Genomic DNA, 19,289 nt, shown 5'->3' with positions numbered 1-19,289 from the left:
TCCTCAATAAGGAGTCCTTTTATCTTTATGTTTTTTCTTATTTTCTCTGCAAGTGGTTCAATACATAAGGCAAACAACTGTGGTGCTAATGGATTCCCTTGTTTTGTACCCCTTTTGATTGTAAATTTTTCAGAAAGTGTCCCATTTACTCTTACCTTTGCACTTGGATCCTTATACATGCCCTTTAACAAGTTTATGAATCTCTAATGGAAGCCAAATTTTTCACATACTCCCATTAGAAAAGGCCATAATAAACGATCGAATGCCTTTTCTGCATCCAGCATTAGTGTCAACATTGATTTCTTTATTCTTGAGGCATGATCCACAATATAAATTGTCTTTCGAATGTTATCACCAAGAAAACGATCTTTAACAAAACCAGTTTGGTCAAAATTAATTAACTCAGGGAGTGAATCTGAAAGTCTACTCGCCATTACTGCTGTAAATATCTTTTGATCCACATTTAGTAGTGATATGGGTCTATATGATGAGCAGTTTTCTGGGTCTTTTCCTTCTCTGGTAATCACTGATATCACTGCTGTACTCCAGGTCGTTGGCCAAACTCCAGTCTCCAGAATATCATTGAAAGCCCTACGTAAGACTGGTGTTAGTACGTGTTGAAATTCTTTATAAAATTCGTAAGTAAATCCATCACTAACAGGACGTCTACCGGTTTGGCCTTTCTGAATAACCTTTACTATCTCTTCCTCTGTTATTGACTGTACTTAATTTTTGTTTTGGTCCTGAGTCACTAACGGGAGACTTAATTGCTTTAAATGATTATGGATATCCTGCCCACTCGCATGTAATTCTGGAGTATAAAGATCTTGATAAAATTCCCTGAAACATGCAGCGATTTTTGATTTTCCCCTATGGAGGGCACCGTTTTTATCTCTAATCATAACTACTGTAGATTTTTCTTGCAGTTTCTTCAGTTCGGATGACAGTTTTTTCAGTGCTCTAGGGCTATTCTCAAAGTTTTGTCTACTGAATGTTAATTTTTTCTCAATCTCTGTTACTTCTATTGCTTCAAGTGCTTTTTTGGTTATATTTAATTGTGCATATACTTCCTTTGTCCTTACCCTTTCGTATTCTTTTTGTAAATCCGTAATCTTTGTTTCTAACTCTTTCCCTTCTTTTTCTTTTTGTTTCTTTTTCTAAGATGAGTATGCTATGATTTCTCCTCTTAATGTTGCTTAAGCTGCTTCCCATAATATTGTGTTACTCACCTCCCCATTATCGTTAATCTCGAAGAAGGATTTTATGCTGTTCTCCATATTTTCCTTAAATACTGTACCTGATATTCTAATAGTGAATTATTCATTCTCCATAGAGTTTCTCCCTTTTCTGTATTCAAGAATATCTCCATTATTATTGGCGCATAATCAGTAATAGATATAGGTAGTATCTCACATTTAGAAACTTTTGCAATATCCCCTTTAAACATGAAATAATAATCCAGTCTTGAAAACACATTATGCGCGTCAGAGTAGAAAGTATAGCCCCTCTCTTGGGGGTGTAATGTTTGCCAAACATCCAGTAATCCTATCTCCATTTCAGCTTTTTTCAATAGGGCTGCTGCTTTCACTGCCTTATGTTTACTTTTACTTTGTGTATCCATTTTTTTGTTCATAACTAAATTTAAGTCTCCCCCCATTATTGTTATACCTTTTGCTTCCATCATGATCAGATGCAGTATTTTTTGTAACATTTCTTCTCCTGTCCCTGGTGGATTATAAACATTAACCAAAGTTATACATTGTTGGTCTATTTCACCTGTTACCATTACATATCTTCCCTCTTTATCTCTGAAACACTTTTCTATTTGAAACACAAGACTCTTATTAATAAGAATTGCTACTCCTCTCTTGGCTCTTGGTGTGAGAAGAGTGGAATACCTGGGCTCCTGCCAGTTTCTTTAACTTAACATGTTCCACATCGTTTAAATGAGTTTCTTGGAGATAGACAATTCCTGCTTTTTCTTTCTTAACCTGTTGTAGTACACGTTTCCTTTTAATGGGGTTATTTAGTCCATTCGTGTTCAAAGAGAGTACTTTAATCATACCAGTTTCTTTAATTTTACTCCCCGTCTTTGTAAACAGAGCCAAAATAAAACAAAGATAAGCGATTTCAACCATAGAATATTAAAACAAAAATGTGTGATTTCAACCATAAGGTGCACCAGTGACCCCAGAAACCTTACTCCAAACCCCAGTTGTAGACTTCCAATTAATTTAACCTCCACATGGTTACTCAAGATATCCCTCTTTAGTTCATAGAGGAAAGAGGTCTTACTGGAAAGCCCCTGATGTATGATGTTTTCTTAAGCTCAGGGGAGAAACAGGCCCCTATAAGCCAGGTAAACATTGTGGTATCAAAAGGCTATTTCCCATTTGTCTATTTTAGGTAATACCTCAATACAGTTTTATATCCCCTTATTTACTGTTCTCTCACATTTTAACATGAAAGGTCATATTTGGAGTTATGTCTCTTGTTACTCACTCAATATTCCAATGTTCAATGTTAATCTCGAAAAGAGGTCCTCTCGGAGGCCAGTCTCTTCTGTGTGATTGTTTCAATTTCGGAACAGATGTTGTTAATGTCCCCTCGCATTTCTTTAATCTCCGTTGAGAACGTATTAAAATCTTGTCGCAAATCTCTGATTTGCCTTGATATCTCGTCTTTGAAGCCCGTCAGCATTTCTTTCAAATTTCGCTCCAAACTGCTTTCGGTCGCCATGCTTTCTACTGATTTGTTTGTAGACTTATGACGCCCCTTCTTCGTTTTCTTTTGTTTTTGAAATTCTTGAGTCACCGCTCCAGATCTCAGGTCCATAACTCTTTAATTTCCATTATAGGGTATAATTTTCAACTAGTCAATCTATAGACATTTTGGGAGTTTTTTTGTTATTTCTTCAGCTCTTTCATACCAACGTTACTGTCTATCGGAAACGGAAGTCCAGGTCACAACCCAAACCTTGATTCAACTGGGATAAGAATATCTCACCCCCAAAAAATAACAAAGAATATGAATTTACTATTATCAGAAATAGGACTAATTGATATCTGGAGACACCTAAATCCATCAGTCAAAGACTATACCTTCTATTCATCCCCTTTTTAATATTTGGGACAGACAGTAGCAAAGTACAAGACTGCCATACTAGAGCAATGGACCTTTCAGACCACTGCCCACTCTATCTGTCCCTAAAAATGACCTGTAGGAGGAAACTTACACACTGGAAACTAAATCCTAGTGTACTCAACAATAGCAGGACAGAACAGTTTGCGAAAGAAATTAAAGAATATTTGGAGTTTGATGATAATGGAGAGGTTTCTCCACCTATACTCTGGGATGCCTGCAAGGCAGCAATGAGGGGGAGGGTGGTTGCAGTGACATCTTTTCTTAAGAAACAAAGAGAATCTAAAATTAAGACTCTCCAGACTGAACTGAAAAACCTAGAATCTGAACATAAAAAATCACCAGAACAAATCACCAATTTCAGGAACTTACAAACTGTTTTAAAGCATATTATAAAAAATTTTTTTTAACAACCTCAAGTCAATACCGACCAGAAAATAGAGTCACTACTCAAATCCTCAAATCTACCAAAACTCACAGAGGAAGAAAATAAATTATTAGCTTCTCAAATTTCAAAATAAGAAATCTACCCAGCTAATAGACTCAAAGCTAATAAATCCCCAGGCACGGATGGATTCAGCGTAGAGTGGGAAAGAAACTGAAGGAGGTTCTGACACCTATTTTACTAAAAACTTTCAACTGGGTCCTGACAAAAGGGGAAACCCAGACATCATGGAAAGAAACAATTATGTCACAGTTATACCTAAGGTAAGCAAGGACAAATTAGACTGCAGACCAATTAGTGTACTTAATGTGTATTACAAATTATTAACTTCAGTTATCACAAAGAGACTTGAGAAAATTCTACCCCAAATAATCAATATGGATCAAAGAGCCTTTGTCTTAGGACGTCAGACACATGACAATATTAGAAAGTCCCTACAAATTATCAGACCTATGAATCAAAATAAAATACAGGCCATGTTGGTTAGTTTAGACGCCGAAAAGGCTTTCGACTCAGTCAGATGGAAATTTTTATTCAGTGCTATGGAGAAATTTGGTTTCAATCAAGTAATTATTAATACATTAAAAGCCCTCTACGATAAACCATCAGCTAAACTAAAAATCAACGGGGAGCTCACAGACCCATTCTTGCTGGAGAGATCAACAAGACAGGGCTGTCCCCTAAGTCCAAACCTATTTGTAATTTTTTTTTTAACCCTTGGCACAGTGGATTAGACAGAACAACCAAATCACAGGTATAAACATGGCAGCAGGTGAACAAAAGCTGGCCCTGTTTGCGGATGACGTGCTCGTTAGCCTTTCAAACCCATCAGAGTTTGCCGGAGTTAATGTCTGTTTTAGATGAATATCGGTCATAGGTTATAAATTAAATTAAAAAAAACTCAGGTCCTTAGTTTAGGTCCAACATCTCCACTTCAGGTACCATCTAGACTGGAAGAAAAGTTTTATAAAATCTTTGGGAATTGTTACGCCCCAGTCTAGGGGTGCCTAGAGCATAACAAGAAAAGGTTCCAAAAAAGTCCCAAGTAGCCACGTACAACAAGTTTGTATAGAAAAGAAAATGATTTATTTACACAACTCAGGGATCAAATAACTCCAACTAAGGTTCAACTTCAGGGTGGACCAAGGTCAAAACAACAACAAAAACAATTCTCTCTGGAAAATAAATCACTAATGTCAGAAAACAAATGACAATGGACTTACCTCCCTAACTAACGAAAACAGGAGAAAACAAGATCAACACAAAATGGCAGTCCACCCCTACTTTCCAAACAAAAAACTACTTCTAATCTAGCACAATGAATTTCACGAAAGGACATGTGGCCAGTTGGGAGAGGAGGAGGATAGGGGAAGTGCTGGTTGTCCCCCTGACGGCCGCCATCTTGGATCCTTATATCCCAGGTGGTTCCCAGCTGTAGCCAATCACGGCTAGGGCCTGGAATGACTCCACCAATCATGTCCAGGGGATGGCACATCCCTATTTACATAAGAAATTGACAACAAGGACACAGGGCACACAAACAAACACAGCAGACTACAAAAAATATGACCACAGTCATAACAGAATTCTCCTGCCTTTAGACATATCAGAACTAGAAGAAATTAATTATAGCCCCCTCAAAAAGGAAATTATAGCGGATATCAATAGATGGAATATAATCCCGTATTTGAATATCAGTTCTCATATAGATTCTGTTAAAACGAACATTCTACCAAGACTTTTATATCTATTTCACTCAGTACCAATTGAGAAACCAGAATTGTATTTTCGAGAATGGGACAAAATTCTTTCCAGATTTATATGGGCAGGGAAGAAGCCAAAAATAAAATATAAAACTTTACAATTACCAAAGGAGAAAGGTGGACTAGCCCTCCCCTGTTTGAGAAATGATTATAGAGCGTCTCAAATTCGGCTGTTAGTGGGATGTGTACTCCAAATTATAGATCGAAATGGAAAGAAATAGAAGTGGCAATGGGAAAGAGACTACCAATTAATCATTTAGTTGGAGATCCCTCATTATTTAGTCACCTCCCTGACCCCAACAACCCATGGATAATTGGCTCTTTGAAAGCATGGGGTGAAATAACAAAAAAATATCAACTGAGGAGAGGAACTGAAATGTTTAAATGGTTTTATATCAACTGAGGAGAGGAACTGAAATGTTTAAATGGTTTTCATACGATTCAGATTTCATACCGAGCATGTATGACACAAGGTTCAAAAGTTGGACAGAAAATGGACTTACAGTAAACTGCACACTCTTAGATCAGGATAAAGTTTTGAATTTCCATGACATAAAAGAAAAATTTGGTCTCCAAAAGCAAGATCACTTTAGACATTTACAAATCAGGGATTTTATGAGCAAGAAATTCCTAAAGGATTTTACTTCAGGGAGGGATGAAATTCTTAACATTTTTAAGAGGGCTTACAATAATGCCATGCTCAAAAAGATAATATCCAAACTATATTCAGCTCTTCAAAATCTTAAAAGAGATCATACTTCTCTTTCCAAATTAAGGAAAATAAAATTAAGGAAAGATGGGAAGCAGAGGGAATTCAGTTGGAAAAACATGACTCGATTCTTTCGTTCATACCAAAGACCAACTATTCCGATCAGACTGCCTGCAGACTTTTGGGGCTGTCCCTCTGTGGCTCCATTTTGGAGAGAGATTCTTGTGGTCCTGGAGACAGTTTTTAAAAGGAAAATGTTTCTAAACTTCAAAGTCATGTACTTACGTGATCTAGATGGACTTGAATATGCAAAGCGGGACAAATACCTGTTGAGAGTGTTGTTAGTGGGGTGTAAAAACGCTCTGACCAGAAAATGGCTTAAGAAAGACAAACCAACAATAAACGAGTGGATTTATGTAATTTACAATATATATGTTATGGAGAGAATTACATTTAAACTAAGAAACCAAACTGATATTTTTGAAGAGAACTGGTCAAAATGGCTCAGCTATGTGTTAACTATAAGATCTGATTTCATATAGACCGCAAAGACAAGGTCAAACCCTCCATCAAGATTTAATTTTTAATCTTTCCCCTATTTTTGAGCAGCATCCTTATATTTTTGTGTATAATGTGCTTACACAGACATGCAAGAAGTAAATAGACACATTTGAATTTGAATGAAGGTGTCTATTTACTTGTATTTTGACTCTGCTGTTTTACATAATGTACAATCCTCCCCTCGTCCTGTTATGTTTATGTTTTGTTGTATGTTTTTGTGCCCAATTGGCACATATGTGTATGTTATTAAGAAAAAAGCGAATAAAAAGTAATTTAAAAAAAGAAGAATTGACCTATAACACAGTAACCATACATTAAAATTGACCTGAGATAAATCTAAATTTAAATATGTACAGAGGAATTAAACATTTGTAGCAAAATTAAACATTTGTAAGGGCCACTCACACCGGAGGCGTACGTCCCAGAAGCGGCATTCCGTAGCATTTCTATTTTTGACGCGAGCCGCTGCTAAACCTCGTAAATTTCAACAGAGCACTGCGCACCAGACAGGAAATCGGACACAGAATCAACATAATAAACTTCCGCCCCCTTTCAAAATAAAACACAATACGCAGTTCATGCAGCTTTTTATAACTTCACATCAACGTTACGTCATGACCGGTGGCACCAGGTACGGTGGCCCTGAAGTGCAAAACACAATAGCAAATTAAATAACACAACATCAAATCGAATAACACAACAGCAAATCGAATAACACAACAGCAAATTCAAAAACACAATAGCAAATCAAATAACACAATAGCAAATTCAAAAACACAATAGCAAATCAAACAACACAACAGCAAATTCAAAAACACAATAGCAAATCAAATAACACAATAGCAAATCAAATAACACATTAGCAAATTCAAAACGGAAAGGGTAGGTACCCACAGGCGACATGAATCGTCGCTGATTGGACTGGTGGTCCTCTGAACCGGAAAGACATGGCTTACATGTTTTCAAAATATGAGCGCTGTTAGTGACAACGTACACGCTGTTATTAAAGCATATTTTGATGCACGACATGGATACGTGTTACTACGGAAACGCATGATATTCACTGGATTAAAATTTTTTTGACACTTTATCTCGTAATTACGAGAAAAGATCTTGTAATTACGCGATAAGGAAAGGTGCCTTATTGGCCACTGCACTTCGGTAAAGTTAGAAAGATATTGGCACTTCCGGGATCAATAACTCTTAAGCGAAACGTTGTTAAAACACAAAACACGCATATTTTCAATTGTAGTAAGACAGACAACAAGCTACAACCTAACGTTCATCACAACAAGCCATCCTCGGAGCCACACCAACAACATTAGTGTTTACTAGGACTATTTATAATTTCTGGGAATTTTTATTAGGAATATTAATCAGTAACTTCAATATGATACAGTACTGCAGTAATGCTATCTACACTTTAAAATCTAGTGCCCGACTACATCGGTTTGTACGGTAAAGCGTGTGAGTGCTTCATGATGCCTTAAAGTGCACCTCGGAAACTCCGAAATCAAATAATAATCTCTTTTCTAAGATATGCAGATTTAGAAAAGTCATTAAATAAACAAATCTAATTTTTTCTGACAATTCTTGTTCAACATGTCCCCAGCTACCTACTTCTAGTGCCCGACTACATCAGTTTGTACAGTAAAGCGTCTTCACAGTGACGCTTTACCGTACAAGGTGCAGGTGCAGTGAAAGAACTTGAAAATCACCCCAGAAGGAGCTGGGAACATGTAGAAGAAGAATCAGGTGAAGTTGTCAGAAAACAATTTGATTTGTTTATTTAATGACTTTTCTAAATCTGCATATGTATCTTAGAAAAGAGGTTATTATTTGATTTCTGAGTTTCCGAGGCACCGGTTTGTACGCTTTACCGTACAAACCGATGTAGTCGGGCACTAGATTTTGAAGTGTAGATAGCGTTACTGCAGTACAAGTTATTGATTAATATTCCTAATAGAAATTCCCAGAAATTATAAAAAGTCCTAGTAAACACTAATGTTGTTGGTGTGGCTCCGTTGTAGCTCGTTTTGATGAACATTAGGTTGTGGCTCGTTGTCTGTCTTACTAAAATATGTGTGTTTTGTGTTTTAAAAACGTTTCACTTAAGGTTATTGATCCCGGAAGTGCCAATATCTTTATGAGATCTTTTCTCGTAATTACGAGATAGTGTCTAATTTCTTTATCCAGTGAATGCAATGCACTTCCGTAGTAACACGTATCCATGTCGTGCATCAAAATATGCTTTAATAGCAGCGCGTACGTTGTCACTAACAGCGCTCATATTTTGAAAACATGTAAGCCATGTCTTTCCTGTTCAGAGGACCACCAGTCCAATCAGCGACGATTCATGTCACCTGAGGGTACCTACCCTTTCCGTTTTGAATTTGCTAATGTGTTATTCGATTTGCTTTTGTGTTATTCGATATTATATTGTGTTATTTGATTTGCTATTGTATTTTTGAAGTTGCTGTTGTGTTATTTGATTTGCTATTGTGTTTTTGAATTTGCTGTTGTGTTTTGCACTTCAGGGCCACTGTAACCAGGTGATCAAAGATCGATCAAAGGGTCTCAGTATGAACGATGAGAGACTGATTGTTGAAGTGGAACAACACACAATCATTTATGACACAACAGATGCTTTTTATAATCTCCTCCACGTCGGAGAAGCAGTCAGCTGTTTGTTGTTGTTTTCAGTTTATCGCGTACGTCCAGGATTCTCGCGTGATCTCGCGTGAATACGGCTGGCTCGCTCCGCTGCCGTAACGCGGCTGACACGCGTCCGGTGTGAGTTGACGCCGGGCAAAGGACGCAGCTAAACCGCGGCGCAGCCGTCACGCTGCTGTAACGCCTCCTGTGTGAGTCCCGTGTTGTGAAAATATTTTGGTAAAATTATGTTTTTGTCAAAGGAGTCTGGTGGCTTTGAGAATTTTTTTAGGTGGCTGAAATAGTTCTAATAGTCTACCATCCACAGCAGAACATTGCTTTGCCTTTGTGCTGGTACTCTTGACCATGAACATGTATTTTCATTTTGTGAATGCTTAAGAAGACACTTAACTTTAATATCACATACAGTATATGTTTGGATATACATGCATATGTTTGATGCTGTTATTTCCAAAAACATCTGACTTGAAAAATAATGTAACATCGTGCAAAAAAACCCAATTTTCTTAACAATGAGAATCAAACAACCACTAAATCAAATCAACAATGATGAAATGTTTTCACCAATGAATAAAACAAAATGTAATATGAATGCTTTAACAGAATCAGTTCTCCTGAGTCAATCTCATGACAGCAAACTAACTTTTAAGTTTTTGTCTGTTTCACATGAACGAGCTAGTTAGTTAGTTAGTTAGTTAGTTAGTTAGTTAGTTAGTCAAATTAGTATCAATGATTTATCTGTCCTCACTCAAAAAAGATCAATGAGTGATGATGAGAGTGATGATGCTTCTCTAGAGAAATGATCAGCTCTTTACATCATATCAGTTTTGAATCAGAACCTTTTGACTTGAAAACTATATCTACCTTCTCAGCCAATCAGAAAGGTTTCAGTATGTGTATTTGAATTTGATAAAATGTTTGGGGGCTTTAGAATGAAATGGTTTGATTGATGGGCTGTACTGGACTACTATAAGTAATGTGCTGTTGGTGTTTGTGTTAGGTCTTTCCCAAGAAGCTGGTGTCTTTCTCCACTTGGATCGACCACACCCGCTGGGCTCGTAATACCTGGGCCATGGCAGCCATTTTCATCCTCACCATGGCGGACATCATGGATATGGTGAGTTTGTATTTTTGTCTCACTCAGAGAACTACCTGTGTGCTGAAAAAGAAACTGAGACATAAAATAATGTAAGTTATGGATGTTGCTGCTGAAGGACAGCTGAGTGTTGATGCAGTTTGATGATAAATCTTCCCTCATGACTTTGTGTTGCTCCATTGTCTAGCTGAGTTGTCTGCCTCGAGTCCCAGACTCAGGCAGCCCCACAGCTGCTCCCTCCTCCTCCAGACCAGGGTCTGGCCCTGGTTGCTGGGACAACCCCAAATATTACAGCTACATTGCTGTGCTGGCACTGATGGCAACCACCATGCTGGTTCAGGTCAGTCACATGGTCAAGCTGACACTGATGCTGCTCATCACCGTGGCCACCGGCATTGTTAACATCTACAGCTGGAGGGACATATTTGACAGCTACGACATGGCCCGGTTCCAGGACTACAGGTGAGGTCATTCCACATCCTGTAGTACCTTCACGCCCAAACCCTGTGTAGGAATAAATAAAAGCCTACAGTCAAGCTCAAGTATTTGGCTCTTAATTTCATGTTGTCATGTGTTCAGTACTTTAACTGCAGCATTCAAACACTAGTATCAATATTGTTCTTTGCAGGTCATACCTGGTGCCCTCCAAGTTCACAATGACAATTATGATCTTCATTATGATGGTCAGCTTCTATTATTTCTCCCGACATGTAAGTTCATGTATTGTGTATGTATTGTATTTTATATTTTCTCTTTAGTATTTACAAAAGTTAATGCTCTTCTGATAGACTTAAGTCCATGTATTGGTCAAATGCTAACATTCCACCCTTTTGTCGTGCGTAGGTGGAGAAGCTGGCCCGCACCCTGTTCCTGTGGAAGATTGAGGTCCATGAACAGAAGGAGAAAGTTTATGAGATGAGACGCTGGAATGAAGCACTGGTGACCAACATGCTGCCCGAACATGTTGCCCGACACTTCCTGGGTTCCAAGAAAAGGGACGAGGTAAGACCCTCACATCCACAGACAGACCAGAGCAGGTCAGCCCTGACTTCAATCTGTGTGCGACTTCACTTTTCTGTTACACTGCTACAATAGTCAGGATGTTCTTTCCTGTGAGTTCTTAGGAAACCCAGCTTGTTTGTTTGTCACAGTTGTATCCTTTAAAATCATGTTAATATTTCTGATGTCTGATGTCTCTCCATCTTGTTGATCTGTTCCAGGAACTTTACAGCCAGTCCTACGATGAGATTGGAGTCATGTTTGCCTCAATCCCCAACTTCTCTGACTTCTACACAGAGGAGAGCATCAATAATGGAGGGATCGAATGCTTACGCTTCCTCAATGAGATCATCTCAGACTTTGACAGTGTAAACTGCCTTCCTCACTCTTGTTCCTCTCTGTGTTTGAGTATGGGTCAACATGAGCCAGAACATCTGCTGAGTATTTGTAAAGCTAACCTTTGGCCTGTGTCCCTGGCAGCTGCTAGATGAACCTCAGTTCCGCTGCATCACAAAGATCAAGACCATCGGCAGCACCTACATGGCAGCATCAGGTGTCACCCCAGACGTCAGCAATGGCTACACCTACATGAAGGTCGGCATGGTCATGTGACTTCACTGTGTGTCTCTAACTTGTTGAACTAACATGAAAATGTTATAAACCCATAATCAAATAAGTTGCTGAATTTACATAATAATAATAATAATAATCATAGACATCGGCATGTGGTTGGTGGCTGTTTTTGCTGATGGAGCTGTTCTGTCTGTCTGTCTGTCTGTCTGTCTGTCTGTCTGTCTGTCTGACAGAAGGAGGAGCAGTCTGACAGAGAGCGCTGGCAGCACCTGGCAGACCTGGCAGACTTTGCTCTGGCCATGAAGGTCACACTCATGAACATCAACTACCAGTCATTCAACAACTTCATGCTCCGCATTGGTATGTCTTCTTCACACACTTCTCTGTGTGTGATTAACTTCCTGCTGTCAGTGTGGTTAGACACAGGAAGTGATCCATTTTGTCATATGTAAAATCGCATGCATCAAATAAACCCAAAGGAGCCTTCCCTTATTGAAACTCAAGTAGCTGACTCCAACTGGACTTTTAGAATCCATCACAGTGACTGCCTGAGTTGCATTATCAGCAAAGGGCAATGTGGTGCATACCCTTGAAAACAATGTGCATCTAAACAGTGTTGTTGTGTGCATGTTTCAGGGTTCCACTCATTGATATTCATATCATCTGATGTTGCTGTGATATGAAGTACACAGTAAAAACTATAAAACATCAAAATCAATGTCTGTTAGGCTGGAGTTGCTCATTCTCCTGGACTTTGTGATTAAACTATGGCTACCGATGTAAATGATAAATGGACTGTACTTATATATCTCCTTTCTAGTCTTCCGATAACTCACAGCTCTTTTACACTACATATCTCATTCACCCATTCACACACTGATGGTATTAGCTGCCATGCAAGGTGCCAACTGCTCATCAGTTTGAGGAGCTAACCATTCATACACATTCACACACCGATGGCACAGCCTTCAGGAGCAATTTGGGGTTCAGTATCTTGCCCAAGGACACTTCAAGATGCAGACTGGAGGAGCCGGGGATCAAACCGCCAATCATCTGATTAGTGGACGACCTGCTCTACCTCCAATTTACAGCCGCCCATGTGATGTAACTGCCTCCCTACATCTCAGCTGTAACATTCAGCTGTAAAACTGCTAAATGTGTTCCATTAACTGATATGAGACTAAGGTTTGGGATCAGGTGGGATAAATGATGAGCCAGGTTCTCATAAGTACAATCTGAACAGTCTTGATCTTACATGTCACATGTGTCAACACTCTCTTGCAGGTCTGAATAAGGGTGGAGTGTTAGCAGGAGTGATCGGTGCCCGAAAACCCCACTACGACATCTGGGGCAACACTGTGAACGTGGCCAGTCGCATGGAGTCCACAGGAGTGATGGGAAACATCCAGGTATAACGTTGGGCTTTACTGCAGCTCAAAATTCATACTGTTGAGAGAGGGTTCAAAGGTTTGCAACAAATCGATTTATTTTAGGTTTGTTTTAAGTTAGTTTCAGGCAGAATGTGTTCTTGAAGGGACATTCTCTTTGTATAATAACTTACACAAGTGTTCACCTCACTCCTGTGATACATTTCATTTCATTTTTTTTTTGTCTAAAATCTTGAAACATGATCAAGAGGAAATTTAAGATATATTCGTATGTGTCTGTAACTACAGTGGGCAGAATATCCAACTTTGTTTCTACTCGTTGAAGAAACTAGGAAGTGTTCAAATACTTTCTCACAGCTCTGTGTTTTGTCACAATTAATTGTTCCGGCCCATTCCAAAACCTCCATGTAGTTTATCCAGACAGGAGTTGACAGGACTTAAAAGACACATCATTGTCTTGCTGCAAAACCAAACTGAGTCAGACTTCAGATCATGGACTGAAGGCCAGACTTCCCCCCCCTTAGAAGGTCTTGTAGAGAGCAGAATTTTTTATTCTGGTGTTCAGTCCCACCAGAATATTTATACACCACTGCTATGATGTTGGTATGGTGTTGGTTTACATCACTATGTAACAGGACTCCACCCATCCATTATCTGTAACCACTTCTCCTCATTAGGGTCACATGGGCTGGAGCCTATCCCAGCTGACTTTGGGTGAGATGCGGGGTATACCCTGGACAAATCACCAGCTTATCACAGGACACATAGAGACAAAACTATTCACACTCACATTCACACCTACAGACAATTTAGAGTCACCAATTAACCTGTTAGGTTCATGTCTTTGGACTGGGAGGAAGCCGGAGTACTTGGCGTGAACTCACACGGACACGGAGAGAACTGGCAAACTCCACACAGAAAGGCCCCAGCTGAGGTTCAAACCAGGAACCTTCATGCTCTGAGGTGACACTGCCCATGCCTTCCATGATCCCTGGATGTTTTACGGGATTTTTTCCCTTTCTGTTTCTCTTGGTCAGCAATGATGTTCACCTTGCCACTTTCCCATGGATGCCATCTTTGCCCAGTCTCTCTGGTGGAATCATGAACACGACATTCACTGAGGCAAACAAGGCCTGCAGTTCCTTAGATGTTCGTTTGTGAGTTCCAGGATGAGTTGTTGGTGATTTCGATTCACCACTGTTCCCAGTTTTTAGAAATCATCCATAGTAAGGCAATACAAAAAGTTTTAGAACAGACATTTCTCGTTGGGCAAAGCTACAGCAGGTATCCACAAAGGATGATACTGACATACTGACTCCACAGCATATTGTAACTCTATGGCTTTCTAATTTAAACATTGAATAATAATGTAGCATAGATTCATTGCAGGTCTCCATAGAGCTGCATCAGTTAGTTTCGGGGGGTTTTCTGAAAGCCTTGTGTATATTGTGTATGTGTGTTTGTGCGTGTGTTGCCCCCAGGTGGTGGAGGACTGCTACAACATCCTGAAGGAGTACGGCTTCCGCTTTGTGAGGAGGGGGCCCATCTTTGTGAAGGGGAAAGGGGAACTGCTCACATATTTTCTGAAGGGAAGAGACAAACAAGGCTCATTTATCAACGGCTCCTCTGTCACTCTGCCACACCAGGTGGTGGACAGCTAAGGAAAACACACACACACACACACACACACACACACACACACACACACAGACACACAGACACACACACACTGCATAGCAATCACATCAAGTGTGTGATGGATGATCAGACTATATAAAGGCAAAATCGAGGTAAAGTGTCAAGTGTCACCTCAGGGAGTGATGGCCACACTTTGTGCAGATAGATTACTTGTATAATGTAAATCAAGCCTGAGATATCCTGGTAACTGACAAACAAACAGATGAACTGGATCAAAACATAACCCACGTGTTGGGTGATAGTGACTTGAATGTGATTAAATAGTCTATTAATATCCCCCCCTTAAAAAACAAACAAAATCCACATAGTCTCAGCATGTTATCATGCAGATAGTTTTGGTTTTATTTGTCAAGGTGCCCCACAATATTCTGCCCCAACCATCATGTAAATGTAGTGACTGAAGTGTGGAGTAAGCTGTAGAATTTCTTCACTGTGACAAAACAAAAGTGGTCTGAGCCGGCTCCTCCAACAGTCTCAGCCACTATGACAGTCTCTCAATGCTGTCAGACCTTCAGCCTCTGCTGCAGCTCACTCAAAATATAATATGAAAAATCTGTTTTAGCAGCTTCCTTGTGGTGTATTTTGTGGCCCTATAAACAATGCCATAAAAACATTTTGCACAAAACATGATCAATTTAAAAGTGTCCCAAATCTTTATTTGACAGCAGATAGTATGAAGACAGGAAATGAGGAGAGAGACAATAAAGATCTCCAGAACCACTGAGCTATCAGAACAGTCCATGTTGTATTCAGTGTCATGTGCAAAACAGATTTGACTCACAACAGTATACAACAATTGATGACTCTCAGATAAAAAAAGAAAATATTGTCCACACACACACACACACACACAATTCTGGACCTCATTTACACAATACTTCCATGTACATGAGTCTGATCGACTCTGCTGAGGAAGAGGATTTAGATTTAGAAATGGACAAATGAGAAGTGACACAGACTGATGTCCTACCTGCTGCTGTGTGCATTACTCGTAGTGTATTTTTCCACAGTCAAAGTATTCCTTCTTCTCGATTCTGACCCGGGAGGCGCCGTGTTCTCCTCTCTGCTCCTCGAATTTGGGCAGCACACTACACCGCTGGCTTATGGACCTTTCTGTGCCTCAGAGCTATCTGAACATGAAAGATAACAGACGTGTGCCGTGTGCTTCAGGAGAGAGACAGGTGACAATGTCCACAAGCACACATGGCAGAAACATTTTTCACAGTGATTGTGGATTGATGGAAGTGCCTATCACAGCTGCGATCACAATGTTTTGATTTAGTTGAAGGATTTCATGGCCCTCTATAGACAGGGAAGATTTCACACTGCTATGAAAGGATCATTCCAGTTTATTATAACTTGGGTTTTATTTTTGTAGCTGAAACCAACAGGTTAGTCTGAGGTTACTCTCCGCATGAGGGAGCTTAAATAATCAGATTTACATGTTTGTTTCTGTCTAACCTATATGAATGTCTGACTACTTGTGTTTAAGTGATGTCACTGTGAAACCTTGGTGGTTACAAGGTTGGAAAAATAAACTGGAATCTCCCTTTAACTGCATGGTGGTGTGGAAAAAGAAGAATTTAAAATAGAGAAAATGATATATGATAATGTTGAACTTATTGCAGCTTTTCTAGTTGTTGTTTGCATTAGATTTGGATAAACCCCACTTCCACCTGCTAATAACGTGATCTGTATCTGGACAAGGTAGACAAGTCAGCCAACTTTGTGTAGCAAGTTTACAGTTTGTTTTTGATGGTGCTGTAATCCATTTTTAAACTCGGAAGACATGTTGGATACTACCTGTAGCTTTTTACTATACAGACGTTACTTAAACCTGGCTAAGATGTGATCACAATGTGAGCCCGACCACCTCCAGATGTAGATCATTTGTGCATTTACACGGTGTGCTCTCACTGATCCAGATAAGGTATCCAGAACAGAACTTATGTTAATACAAGGTGGAAATGGGGTGTCACTTTCTGGTGAATTCTGGCCTGAAGTCTATTCTCCACTTGCTTGGTCATGGAAATGGCTGCATTATTCAATAAGGACACAGATGTGTATACACAGGGTTCTGCATATACTAATTTGTTAGCATCTGTGGTCAAAAAACATATGGGTGCAGGCAGAAATCCCATGTGGCTATGTGGACGCACACAGTCTGTTGTACTGTTTAAGAGGACGTGTCCCCCCACAGCTTCAGCCGGTCTGACCTCCACCTGACTCATCCTTGTCCCTTTAGCCATGGTGGAAGTAAAGTTTAGAGGCTTGACACCAAAATCAATAAGTACACTGTCAAACATGGTATAGTGGAATAGTGAACAGGGTCAGACTAGCCAGCCTGCTCACAAGCAGGGATTGAAGCCCATCACTGTGCTTCTTTTAGTCATTTACTTGTGACCACCAAATTTGATTGCCTCTTGGGGAACCTCTGACACTACTCCCTTAAATGTTTCTTTTGGATGTACAATGCTTTGACATGACAGCAGAAACTGAGAATGAGCACATACACCTAGCAGGAAGCCACTGCTCTTTCCTCTGCTGATTGTAAAGCCCATTAGTGTCTCTGTAGGATGGGATGAAAGTGCAATAGTATGGGCTGAAATATGTGCCACCAGAAACTGAATTTGAATCATTTATAATTGAATTTGAATCACTTTACTTGAATAATTGCATTAAAAAACAGAATTTTAATCACATAATTTGAATTTGTATTGTTCAATTTGAATCATTGCATTGAAAATATGAATCTGAATTGTAATTTGAAATTGAATTTATTAGTGTGGAACTGAACATTCAGTTCTCAAAATGTAAAAATTCTATTTGGTTTCCTTTGTTCTGTAGTCCATAAAGATTCCCATGCTTCTGGAGCTATTTAGCTGTCTGGGGACGGATTGGGCGGATCTGCCTAAACTTATAAAAACTAGGTAGGTAGATTAGGCAGGTTCACCCAATCCGTCCCAGTGATTCAAATTGAACAATACAAATTCAAATTATGTGATTCAAATTCAGTTTTTAAATGCAATTATTTATAAGCAATTCAAATTCAAATATGATTCAAATTCAGTTTCTGGTGGCACATATTTCAGCCCATACAATAGTTTCTTCTTCTACAAACCTGACACTCTTCTCTCTTAAGGAAGGGTTCAATCACTCCTTCCCCTTTAATTCATATTTTTTATATAATAAAGTATGTGTTTTGTTCTATTTAAAGAAAGGGATAGAGGGCTGTGTCCTCAATGTACATAGAGTTCAGACTGTTTTTATTGGTCAGATTTATTTATTGGAGATGACAGGGACATTGTTTTTCTTACACAGATGTGAAGTGCCAATGATAAAGGAATGGTTTTCGATGTAAAAGCCAAAACATGGACCATGGCTGTTTCCTGATTTGTATTGTAAAAGAATCTCAGGCTTGGGAACAAGATAGCACTTTGAATAATGTGTCATGATTCCAGGTTTTGGTCACAACAGATTTTTTTGAGCGAAGTACCAACACAAGAACACTAAAATGCCATCTGGAGAGCCCATGCCAGCACTGCCAGCTGATGGCATCAAGAGGCAATGAAATGATTCAGTCGCGTGGTTCTAGTTGCTGTTACCATATAGCGTTTTTGAATTTGACTTTGATTCGTCCTCTCAGTTTTGTGGTTTGAATTAGACATACTGTAGGTCTACTTAGCCTGTTCTGAGCAGTTGATCCCTATCTTGGTTTTTAAGTTGAACATTTATTTTTCAGTCAGTGTGCCCTCTTTCATTTTAGTTGTTTGTCATCATTATGTAAATTGATTAAAAAAAAATCTAACAAAGAAGCGTGTCAGTGTCATGATTACTGCACAACTACGGCACACTGCTTCCAGAAGAACTTGTTAGCTCTCAACTGTCAGCAACTCATCAGTCTATACACAGACATAATATATAACCCTACAAGAATATGAAGCAATACTACAAGAATTCATTATAGAGATATCAGATAGAAATCTGCAATGCAATAAACATAAACAAACACAAGATAAGTAATGAATGTAAGAAATGTAGTCATATCAAACAAAACATTGTTTTGGTATGAATACGTTTTCATTGAATTCATAACAATTTATCAGAAGGGTCCAGAATGCTCTTCACAGCTTTCGACCTTTCTAGTTTTAAGTCTGTGTATGAATGAATACCTGCAGCTCCAACACTGTAAGGTCCAGGTCCAGTGAGACAGTTGAACAGGACCATAAAGGATTGGATCTTT

General features: G+C 39.1%; 1 protein-coding gene across 2 annotated transcripts in view; it reads left to right on the top strand.

The window, feature by feature from the left end:
- The window catches only part of adcy3a (adenylate cyclase 3a), a 47,587-nt gene extending 28,726 nt beyond the window's left edge, over window positions 1–18,861 (top strand). The window contains exons 13-21 of one of the 2 annotated variants that reach the window (XM_019262723.2): window positions 10,293–10,409; window positions 10,576–10,850; window positions 11,017–11,098; window positions 11,232–11,390; window positions 11,609–11,755; window positions 11,868–11,981; window positions 12,197–12,320; window positions 13,245–13,369; window positions 14,830–18,861. In XM_019262723.2, coding sequence (XP_019118268.1) covers window positions 10,293–10,409; window positions 10,576–10,850; window positions 11,017–11,098; window positions 11,232–11,390; window positions 11,609–11,755; window positions 11,868–11,981; window positions 12,197–12,320; window positions 13,245–13,369; window positions 14,830–15,009 — 1,323 coding nt within the window. In that variant the 3' untranslated portion in view covers window positions 15,010–18,861. Of the gene's footprint in view, window positions 1–10,292; window positions 10,410–10,575; window positions 10,851–11,016; window positions 11,099–11,231; window positions 11,391–11,608; window positions 11,756–11,867; window positions 11,982–12,193; window positions 12,321–13,244; window positions 13,370–14,829 lie in introns of both variants that reach the window. The other variant, XM_019262722.2, reaches the window with a different exon arrangement.
- The last annotated feature ends 428 nt before the right edge of the window (window positions 18,862–19,289 follow it).

This window comes from Larimichthys crocea, chromosome XIII (genome assembly GCF_000972845.2).
Source record: "Larimichthys crocea isolate SSNF chromosome XIII, L_crocea_2.0, whole genome shotgun sequence".
In the NCBI taxonomy this organism is placed as follows: domain Eukaryota; kingdom Metazoa; phylum Chordata; class Actinopteri; family Sciaenidae; genus Larimichthys; species Larimichthys crocea.
Note: the sequence above shows the minus strand (reverse complement) of the source record. Positions and strands in the feature narration are given on the sequence as shown.